General features: G+C 44.1%; 1 protein-coding gene across 1 annotated transcript; it reads left to right on the forward strand.

Moving 5' to 3' along the window:
* The first annotated feature begins 5,325 nt into the window (after positions 1-5,325).
* LOC124107796 (vomeronasal type-1 receptor 4-like) lies at positions 5,326-8,918 on the forward strand. Its single transcript, XM_046465993.1, has 2 exons — positions 5,326-6,267; positions 8,874-8,918. The coding sequence occupies exons 1-2, from the start codon at positions 5,326-5,328 to the stop codon at positions 8,916-8,918; spliced, it is 987 nt and encodes a 328-aa protein (XP_046321949.1).
* The last annotated feature ends 3,131 nt before the right edge of the window (positions 8,919-12,049 follow it).

Raw genomic sequence — 12,049 nt, forward strand, 5'->3', positions numbered from 1 at the left:
GGAATATCACTCAGCAATAAAAGAGAATAAAATTATGGCATTTGCAGGTAAATGAAGGCCTTGGAGAATATCATGAAAAGAAAAGTAAGCCAATCTCATAAAACCAGGGTCCAAATGTTTTCTCTGATAAGTGGATGCCAATCCATATCGGGGCATGGGATAAGTGGAGGAACTTTGGATGGGACAAAGGGAATGGGGAGGGGGCAAAGGGGTAGGAAAGAAAGTGTAATGAGACAGGCATGATTAACCTATGTACACACATGATTGCATGAATGGCGTGACTCTACTTCATGCACAACCAGAGAAGTGATAAATTCTGTTCCATTTGTGTACAATGGAAGAGATTTCTACTGTCATATATAACTGATTAAAACTAATAAATAAATTTAAAAATACAAAAGGGTTAAAATAAACAAAATTTTTGTGGATACTTTTTCTTTTTTCATTTCTTAAAAGAATTAACTAAGTGATTAAGTTGCTACTATTGTGACTAGGATATCAAGGAGGGGAGATGTAACAAAACCATTCTAAGAAAAGAATAGTGCGGAAGAGATGGTGCTTGTGAAATATACACAAAAGCAGTCCAGGGAACGCATACATTATTGGTAGGACTTTGTATTGATGCAACCACTATGGAAAATGTCCTCAAGATTTCCCAAAAATACTAAGAAAGGAACCACCATTTAACCCAGTTCTCTCACTCCTTGGTATATATCCAAATAATTTAAAATCAGCAGACTACAGTGTCACACCACACAATATTTAGAGCAGTTCAATTGAAAATAAATAAGATATGGAACCAATATAGGGGCCCTTCAACAGGTGAATGTATAAAGAAAATGTGGTGTATACAAACACAGTGGTGTGTATCTCACCCGTACAGAAGAATCCCTTTAGGACATTTGCCAGTGAATGGATGACTGGATGTGGAGACTATGATGCTAGGAGAAATATGACAATCCCCCAAACCAAGGTCAAATGTTTTCCCTGATATGTGGAGGCTAACCCACCATAAAGGTGCAGGGGAGAAGAATACAAGTTCAGTGGAGTAGACAGTGGAATGAAGGAAAGGAGGGGGTGGAACAATAAAAGACAGTGGAATGAATCTGACATAACTTTGCTACATACATATATGAATACGTGAAATGACTTTTTTAAAAAAAGTATGAGAAAATGGCAGAAAGCAGTAAAGAAAGCAAGGTTTAGGGAGAGGAAAGGGGAAGGGGAGGCACTGGGGACTGAATAGAGCAAGATATAATCCATGGTTTTATATTTATTGAAAATGGATTCTACTATAATGAATAACTAAAAAGAACCAATTTTTAAAAGTCCAAAGACTTTATAAAAATAGATAATTTCGAAATGAAACACAGGCTGCAGAGGGGTCTATGGTGGTAGTATGGGCATGCCACAAGAGGCAGTGTCTTTTCAGCAAAAGCCAGAGAGCAGCTTCTTGACAAGCACTTGAACCTCAGTCAAAGCCCACCCACACCCTGCCACCCTCATTATGAGGAAGTGGGAGAGGGGCTCATCTAGGAGTCTTTGGCATTACAACCTGTGCACCTGCAGACCCAGTGGAGCCTGCACATTTAATGTAGTCTGAACAGGGATGCGCCTGTCCCAGAGGCCTAAACTCACCTTTAGAGCTCTAAGGTGACCTATGACTGGGCTCACTGTTTACTTCTATGTTTCAGTTCCACCCTTAACACTTCTTCTGGACGTCTGACCCCAGAGAGTGAGGCTTGAATCCACAGGCAGCCTGCTCTGTTGCCCTGGTTTTGGAGGAGAGGGGTGATTAGAGATTCCTCATCCATCCCGATCCTCTGAGGAAAATAAATCCTCTTCTGCTTTCTGAAAACACCTGGAGCCAGGGACCCTAGGCAGGAAAATACAAAGATGTTGACTTTCCCACCCAGACTCATAGGGGAAGAAATACTGCAAAAAGCAGGACCCTGGGTTTCCCCCTTGAAAGGCTGAGCAAAGGACTTCAGGGCCATTCAGTGCTAGAAGAACAGGGAGAGGAGCGGCTCAGGCTCAGGAGAGGCATGAAGGAGAGTGGGGCCTCAAGGCCCAGCTCCCTGAGGGGTGGGCTTTATCCATGTCCCTCTCCTCCTGATGGCTGATCCAGCTCTCTTGTACCTCCTCCACACCATGCAAATATCATGACGAGCCCCGCTATTCCCCACCAGGCCATCACAACAGGCTGGTGGGCACAGGCCAACGGGACAGCAGCCTGCTTGCCGGGAATGCTCCTGGCCATGTAGTTCTCACAGTAGGGTGTTTATCTGTCTCGTGTCTAGTGTGGCAAACCCTCGTCTACCATGTTCTTGGAATTCTACTGTCCACTGACGATAGAAGCAGGACAGACACTCTTCCCCAAGTGGTGATTGATCACAGCCTGGAGCACAGCCCAGGGGTCCAGATCATCCTTCCCAGCGGGTAACTATGACTGGCTGAAGAGCCTCCACCCACTCCAGGAACTCCACGTATTCCATCCTCTCCTGCAGGTTTGAAAGTTGGAATTGGCCCTGCAGATTGCACAAATGTATGATGGATGTCTTGCTCCGACTGATGTCTTCTGCAGATCTGCCGTGCATGTCTGCTGCTGCTGTACATGAAACACAGGTGTTTCATGCAGTCATTGTTTGGCAACTCATCTTTGAGCATCTACAGGATCATATACAGTTTCTTTTCAGACTCCATGAACAATAGTGGACAGGGCCTTTGTACCCATCCTCCTGTGAGCTGGTTACAGCATACTCAAGTCCTCATCACCGAAACCCAGGTCCTTTCTAATGTTTGGGGCAGATTTCCTCTTCACAAGGCTCCACCCCCTGATGCCTCCACACAGTGCCCCTCAGTAAATGCTCCAAGTAACCCATCCTGTTGGCTACTCCCCAACTGAGTCTTCCTTCCTAGTGACAAGCTCCATCACTAAGACATGGTTGTGATGACAGCATCTGATGTCACAATCAGGATCACTGGCCCTGAATATGATCTACACTCTCCTTACCCCATCCTGCCTGGAGATGAGCCCACAGGGCCAACTGATAGGCCTGGATCCATGTCCCAGGCTCTCCCACTGAGGATGGGGATAAAGAAGTATGAGCAAGAAGGCAGAATTTGTATCATTTGGGTCAAAGAAAGCCTGGGTCAAGTCAGGAAAGCCTGGAGTCCAGTGAGACACACAAACCCTCTCTGAGTCCCATATAGGTCACATGTCTCTATTTCCTGATCCTTCATAGGAGATCCTGTCAGCTTCAATGGATCAAGCCAAAGCAATAGCCTCTGAAAAACTCAACACTTTTGTTAATTTTTTTAAATTTTATTTAGTTATTTATTTTTATGTGGTGCTGAGGATCTAACCCAGTGCCTCACACATGGTAGGCCAGTGCCCTACCTTGGAGCTACAACCCCAGCCCTTATTCTGAAGTTACTAACAAGGAACTCATAATTGCATTAGTAATTAACAAGTGTGGAGAAAGTTTTTCAGCCTTGTCCTGGGCTCCCCAGGCCTGCACTGTCATTGCCTCTCCAGGTGAAGTGATAATTGCAGCCCTGAGGGGAAGTGAGGTCACAGGAGCACAGACCTTTATCTCAGGGCCCAGCTGCCTCCTCCCTCCATGCTGGCTGTCAGGACCTCACACTGAGCCCAGAACCTTGCACACAAGAAGCACAGTGAGTTTTCTATTTCAGTCTTTTGTTTCAGCAGATTCAGTAAGGAAAGAAAGTCTGCAGGTGTGCTCATGTCTGCAGAGAAATCCTGGGGTAAAAACAGAGTTGGTGGGAAGGTCGACAAGGGAGAGGAATAATTCCTTCTTTATGAGCTCAGTAGTAAAAAGAGAAGTGTCCCTGACCTGATATCAATTCTTCATGGCTCCTAAAGTTATTTAATAAAATACACACTGAGGTTGTTTGGGAAAAATACCATTGACAATGAATTGTCATTTGGAAGGGGCTTAAGGACTGTAGTTAACAACTAACATGCTCTTCACATTGCTTTAAAAAACTCAGAATATATTTTAAACTGCTTTTATGACTGTGTGTATGAGGCTTTCATGTCTATTTAAAGATAATCCTGTAAATGTAAGGATCACCTCTTCCTGTGCAGAAACCAAGACCAGGGACTATTTCTGGAATAAAGTGTTCTTTCCCAACTCTACATTACAATCCACCTAGTGGACAGGAATTTTGTCTCATCAGAATCCCTGTGCTGAGATGGCTCTAGCGTGACTTCTCTCCCTGCTGAACATATAAAAGAAGGTAACATTATAACAATGACAACCGGACACTGGTCAGCAGTACCAAGTAAATCTGGTAACTTCTCTGGTTTAATAATATTCCAATACTAATCACAAACTCAGGAGATTCTCCTTTTTATTTCAGTTCATTCCATGCAACAGATTTCACATTCACCACTTGTACTGACATATCCCGTGTATTGAAATGTCCTCCACAAATCATCTTTCACCACTATCAGTTTCACTGATGTATCTATCAATGCACAGAATATTTCAGCCTGAAATCACTGAGGGCTTCAGTTTTATCCTAAACGACTTTGTCAGATATTAGTGTCTCATGTGCCATTGTTTAAGAACAAAGTAAGATTTTTAAATAATTCACTTATAGATTTCACTATTCTTTTATTCCTGGAATGACAATGTGAGCAACAGAAAGTCTGGTGGTCCATTTTCAGAATGCAGTATTAAGCTTTAAAAATACAGTGACTTGGGATGTGAGAAAGGAGCCTGGCAGGAAAGCAGAGTGAAAAGTCACAAACAAAAAACACAGGAGTGTAAAACTGCATGTAAAAATTGATGTTTGTGCTGCTTAATGTGCATTTTGTGTTATAATATTACATAAATGTTTTTTGTTATTATAAAAATTCCATTGCTTATCTTTAAAATTTAGGTCAGAAATCCACTGAGATCTGATTTTTTGTACGGTATGGATGGTGATTGAAGTTCTTTTTCCTATGTGATCAGCATATATCAGTTCATTCTGAAACATTAAATGCTAAATTCTTTCTATGCATTTGCTCTCACTTTTCATTGCTCCTCCCAACTTAGCATAATGTGATCATCTAGGCTCGTTTTCCTACAAAGCATATTTCTCCCCATCAATATGTGCATCTTGAGGTCTTTACAATCCCACAGGTGTATGCAATGAAAGTTACTGTTGGTGTCAAAAATTACTTTAAGATGGGGAGCTCACTACGGCGTTGCTCAGACTGGATTCCAGGTTCCAGTGAATCTCCTGCCTCAGCCCCACAGGTAACAAGTGGATACAGATTCTCACCACTGCACTTGGATACAGCTACTGTTAATGAGTAATTTTGCTCATCGGAAGAACTGTTGCTATCATTCAAAGGAAAATATGATGAATGAAAGAATAGACTCCAGAGATATGGTTATGGGACTGATGTTCTTATCACAGATTGTAGTAGGAATCCCGGGAAATTTCTCTCTGCTTTATTATCATTTAATTCTTTTCTGCAATGAGTACACCCTGAGGTCCAGAGATTTGATTCTCAGGCACCTGATTATAGCCAACTCCTTGGTGCTTCTCAGTAGAGGAATTCCCCAGACAATGACAGATTTTGGATTGAAATATTTCCTCAGTGATTTTGGATGCAAACTCATTTTGTATATACATCGAGTGGGAAGGAGTATGTCCATTTTCATCACCTGCCTCTTGAGCGTCTACCAGAACATCACCATCAGCCCCATGAATTCCTGTTGGAAGGATCTCAAAGGAAGAGCTCCAAAGTACATTGGCTTCTCCATTTCCCTCTGCTGGGTACTGTACATGGTGGTGAATTCCATTTTTCCTCTATATATGCTCAGCAAAAGGAACAGTGTAAACACAACAGAGAAAAGAGATTATGGTTACTGTTCTTCTGTAAATTGTTATAGAATCACAGACTCAGTATATGCAGCATTGTTTGTATTTCCTGAAATGGTATTGTCCTTGCTCATGATCTGGTCCAGTGGCTCCATGGTTCTCCTTCTGTACAGGCACAAGCAGAGGGTTCAGCACATCCACACCATCAAAGTTTCCCCCAGATCCTGCCCTGAGTCCAGAGCCACCCAGAGAATCCTTGTCCTGGTGGGCACCTTTGTGACTTTCCACACCCTCTCCTCCCTAATACATTTATACATTGCTCTATTTTCCAACATCATTTGGTGGGTGGTGGTCACCAATGACCTGATTTCACTGTGTTTTCCCACTGTCAGCCCCTTTCTTCTCATGAGCCGAAAATCCACTGTATCCAATCTATCCAGGCAATGCTTGGTCTGCATAAAAAAAATTAAAAATCTAGCTTTGTGCTGTGGAAAACACGTATAATCACAACAAATTGGGAGACCAAGAGAGGAGGATCACAAGTGGAAGGACCCTCAACAATTTAGATGCTGCCTCAAAAATAAGAAATTAAAAAGGCTGCAGATCACACTCAGGGACAAGGCTGGGCTCAATCACCAGTTTCAAAACATAATTTTAAGTATCGTAACTACATAATTGTATCATAACTACATAAGTTACCTATTTTTTCACAAATGTTTAAGTGTTTCATTGTTCTTCACACTCAAAACATCAATAGAGAAATGGATGGAAGAGTCATTGTCTTTCTATTGCAAACCGTAAAGAGCACTGGGGTCCTTAGCTGGCTGACTGTGATACCCACATGGTCGTGGTGGAAGGAAACAGAGCTAGTGGTCCTCACCCTACGCACAGCATGCCGTAGTCAGCCATCCTAGTTCCTGTTGCTGGAGGCACATGGAATGAATTAGTTCCCAGGCTTCCAGGTCAGTTGAATTACAACTTTTGACCAAGTGCTGCACTCCTGGAAAGATTGTCTGAAACAAATGCAATGTAGAAATGAGAGGTGGGTTTTTTGGAGGATAATTCTCCTTAGCATTTCAGTAAGTTTATAATTACCAGAAAAGTTTTGTTCCAGAATGTTATTTGTTAGATAATTTTGAAAAGAGACCTTGGGAGGACAGATTTAGCATCAACTGCCAGAATTAAGGAGAGAATTGTTTTTCTGCACAGTTTCTTCAAGGAACAAGGTAGGTTTGTCAGCAGTTCTCCTTAAAAGGTTTGTTTTCCTGTGTGTGGGTATCCTCAGTTGTGATGCAAACTCCTTTCCTGTGCAGTGTCCACCTGGGCCACTCCATGTCACCCAGATTGCAGTTTGCAGGAATAAGAGATCTGGTGGGAACACAGTGCTCCTGCTGCCTGCTGTGCCACAAGGAAGGAAGGACCTGGTTTCTCATCTAGGAGTTGCACCTGTTCTGTTGGGAGCTCTACAACAGTAGCAGTGTAATCGCACACTCTGACATGTTGTTAAAATATCCACAGATGCGTTTCAGTGCACATAGATAAATGGCCATGTCCTCACCTACACTCTTTTTTTCCCCACTGTACTGGGGTTGAACAGAGAGTCATTAAACCACTGAGCCACATGCCTAGCACTTGTTTGTAGTTTTATTTATTTGTTTGTTTTATTGAGACATGGTCTCACTCAGTTGTATAAAGCCCTTCTAAGTTTCTTAGGCTGGCTTACAACTTGTGATTCTCCTGCCTCAGCTTCCCAACCACTGGGATTAGAGGTATGTCCCACCACTCCCAGCCTCACCTACAATCTTAAAAAGTAGCACTTACCACTCTCTAAGTCAGAATACATTTACATATTGAGGCTAGGTTGTATTCTTAGGAGAACCCATTAATCTATAAACAGTGAAGTTGCTGGTTCAGGCAGGGACATGGGAAATATCAGAGCAGGACACACAGGTGGGGAACTGGGCTCAGAGTAAAACTGTTTGGATGAGAGTTCAGTGGGGACCTTTTACTGTCATCTCTGGGTAAACTGCCACATTCTCCCAGGGCCAAATATTCCTGAGGACCAGTATGAGGACCAGTATGAGGACCAGGCTGCCCACTCAGCACAGGTCATGCCATGGCAGTGATTAAAGATGAGCTGCACAGTGGACACCACCTTTCCTGGGTGACCTTCAGGCTGTCCCTAGAGAGCAGAACCACTGGTGTGAACTTGCTGTCTACCTGTCCTGTCATCTAAGTTAGGGTCGCTGGTGGACAGTGGCCACTGCAGTGCTACACAGGTGCACTGCAGCTGTGAAGTGACATCGTCCTGGACAGCCATCACCTCTGTGACCAAAGTTCTGCAGGATTCTGGGCCTGGGGGCCCTGGAGCACATTTAGGGGTGTGGGGCTGTGGTTACTTTCTGGGTGGGGCCACAGAGGGAGAAGGTATCTGTTCTATCAGGAAAGTGTCCATTTATAGCAGTTTGTGAGCATTGTTATCACGAATACAGGTAGGGTGCTGTCCAGTTCTCTTATTCATCTATTCCAGTGATAATGAGGTTTCTCACCTTTACTTTGTTAGGGTTCTGAATGACACTGCCTATCAAATAGTGAATGCACCTTGCGTTTCCAAGGTAATAACTCCTTGGTTTTGATGGATCATTGATCTTTACATTAATATTTCAGTTTTTAAAAGCAAGCAGTATTTAAAGAATGATCAAGCATTTAGTACAGAATTCTAATATATCCCTGCTCCCAGTACAGTCTCCATAACTGTAACATCTGGAATCTGTGTGATCTGTGTGACATCATTAAACTGGATGTAGATCATTCTTAGCCAAAGTCCACTGTTTACTTTGGAGTTCACTCTTTGTTGTACCTGCGTATGGAACAGGAAAAATGCATAGTGTAAGGACCATTTTGCTGTATTCTACTGTAGTGATCGCACCCTAAAGATCCCCTGTACTTTACTACCTATCCATTCCTTCCCTCCTCCAGTCCTCTAATGCCCACTGACCTTTTCATGGTCTGTCTTTAATTTCTTGTAGATAAAAACTCTGCAGTTAGCCTTTCAGATTGCCATCTTTCATTGAGGAATATGTGTTTTTACATTCCTCTACCTGTTTTCATGGCTTGGTAACTCAGTGGTGAAAACCACTGAGTGGTGTCCCACTGTGTGGATGACACCAGTTCTTCACGCCATGCATCTGCTGAGGACCTCTTTGATGGCTTTCCCTGTTGGGCCATTATGATAAAGCTGCCATAAATAGTGCTGAGTATCTTTCTGGGTGGACTTAATTGTCAATTTCTTAGTCAACACAGAGTGAGCCGTATTGCTGGAAGAGGTGGAAACTGTGATAGAGGATTTAATATTTGCCCAAGAAAGAAACCACACCTTTCCTTCTACTTCTCTAGGCAGCTTTTTGTTGTCCTCCAAATCCACAGATATACTTTCAAAATATGCCTTTTGAATGATATCCCCACATACCCATTGTTTCATGTCTTAAATTATGTACCCCTCAAAATTCGTATTTTGAAGTCTTCATCCCCACCTCTCACTGTACAGCAGAGTGTGACCTGATCTGGACATGGGTCGTGCACAGGCGATTAGTAAAGGGAGGGTGGGTCATAGTGGTGGTGAGCATACTCTCCCTTGTGGGCCGATGACAGTCCTGTAGATCCCAGTGTCTCTGTGAAGTTCTGCCTCACCTAGAGACAAAGTAGTGGGGGAATGCAACCACAGACTGAAACAGTGAGCCCCATAACTCCTTCCTCCTCTAAGTAGTTTTTCTCCAGTGTTTGTCATAGAAAAAAGGGGGAATGGGGGACTAACCCCCATTCCTCACCTTTTCTCACCTCCATGATTTCCTTCCACACCGACCAATATCTGTGTATGTTCAAATGACCTCAACCCCGTCCCCATCACCTCTATGGGTCTCCTTCAAAATCACAGCCAAAAACTTTTGTGGCCTCAGCAACTGTGTCCCAATCCCCAACTCCACATCTGCATTTCTCCTCTAGGGCTTTCCCTCTGTCCAGTTCCACTGCCTTCCCAACCTCGATGTGTCACCAAATGCCCCCATTATGTTTCCCTGTCCCATATCCTCCAAACACAGGTTTTGGCCACTGTCCCCATACTCTGCTTCTACCTAATACCACTGACAACTCATAGGACATGTCTTTATCAAAAGATATAAACACACTCACACACACACACACACACACATTTTAAAGCCCTGTCTTGACACACTTTTGAGGGCCTGACTAAGGGAAAGTTATTTCCTTTATTGAGCAATTGATTATTTTCACATTCTAGCAAATTCTATCTGCACTCTCAGACACACGGCTACTTGGCATCTGACAAAATTTCCCAGGAGTGAGATCCAACAACTAGGGAGGTCCCTCAATTTCAGAGCCATGAAATTCTTCAAACCGGTCACTGCACAGAGTGCCTTGGAGCCCTGGCCATCCCACCTCCTTACCCTGTTCAGGATATATCCCACTGCAATCCTGTGCGGCCCACCTGACCTCTGCTGGCCTTTCAGCTGTAAGTGGGGAAGATTTCTGCAGTTCTTCTGTCCCCATGTCAGTGTGTTTGTCTTTCCATTAAAATAGTCTTTACATCAAGGAAAACCTATGCACCTCGTCCTGACGTCCCTGGGGACATGAACTGCTCTGGAGTTTTTCCTCCCTCGGTCCTTCTGGCACTTGAGCTCCTGGTCTCCACCCTGCACTGTGTCCTCCCACACGTTTAGGATCTGAGACCCAAACTATCTCATCTCTAATTTCTGTGAGCACGTTGCCCCTTTGTGCCCTTGAACTCCCCAGTGCATTTAAGACACACCGCACCCTATACCCCATGTGCCCTTTCCCCACTGCCATTTCCCTATTGCTGTACTGTCTACGGCACCCAGCCACAAGCCCCCTGGACCTCCGTGTATGTCACTGTCGCTCATTCTCTATCACGCACACTCTCAGAGTGCCCCCACACATGTCAACTGTCTCGTCACACCCCCACATCAGCATCAAACACCTGAGCCTGTTTAAAGTCGGCACGTGTGCAATGCTGTCCTGGAGGGCTGTGGGGGCTGGGAAGAGATGTAAAGGGCAGATGTGACCACCCTTCTGCTGGCACTTGTAGGCCTGGGGAAAATGTCACCTCATGCTTTCAATACAGCCCTTGCTGCTCTGCCACTGAGGCTTATTTCAAAATGGACTTTTAAAGTTTTTATCCTCTCTCTCTCTCTCTCTCTCTCTCTCTCTCTCTCTCTCTCTCTCTCTCTCTCTCTCTCCCCTCAGGGAACAGGATCACCTTCTCTCTCACACTAAGCCAAGGTATCTGTCTTAGAGCAAACCCCCACCACAGGAACCAAGTAATTCAGACTTCATGGATAACCAGAAGAGTCAGATCCTCACACTGAGCCTATGTCCTGGAAGGTGGAAAGGACAATGTGGGTAGTTTGCATTTCAGTCTGAGGGGCAGAGGGGGTAAGCAAAGGCAGATGGGCAAGTGCTTAGGTCTGGGAAAGGCATTCTGACACAGAAGCAGATCCTGTGCAGGGCGGACAAGTGGAGGAATATTTCTTATTATGACACTTGTATAAAAACACACATAGAAACAAATTTAACTGTGAAATATTTTAAACACAAAATATAGGCAAATTTACCTAGGCACAGTGGTGCTTGCCTGTAATCCCAGTGGTTGGGGAGCCTGATACAGAAGTATTATGAGACCAAAGCCAGCCTCAGCACCACAGTGAGACCCTGCATGATTTAGTGAGACCCTGTCTCCAAATGAAATATAAATGGGGCTGGGAGGTGGCTCAGTGGTTGAGCATCCCTTGGTTTAATCCCCAGTACCAAAAAAAGGAAGAAAATGTGGGCAGATTTATTATTTCAAACCCATGATAAAACTACACTGACATTCCATCTCCTCCTCTCAGCTGCTGCCCACTCCAATCCAACAGAATCCCTGACCCTCCGCAATAAGGAAAGAAAAAAGTTGAAAAACAGATGACCAGAGAGGTGGTGACAGCGCGAAACTTTCAAAAATCAACACTGCACAAGTCGAGACTTGGAGGCACTTGAAGTTTGGTTACAGGAAAAGAAAATAAAGACAGGAGACCCTAATCCTGAGCCTGGAGCAGGGTGAGGGCAGGGGTGACCGCGAGAGAATGAGGGAGAGGAAGAGCATATAAACTCACTGCCTAACCGCAGCTGGGAA

This window comes from Marmota monax, unplaced genomic scaffold (assembly GCF_021218885.2).
Source record: "Marmota monax isolate L192 unplaced genomic scaffold, Marmota_monax_Labrador192_F-V1.1 WCK01_AAM20220418_F8-fsc00160, whole genome shotgun sequence".
NCBI classification, from domain to species: Eukaryota; Metazoa; Chordata; class Mammalia; order Rodentia; family Sciuridae; genus Marmota; species Marmota monax.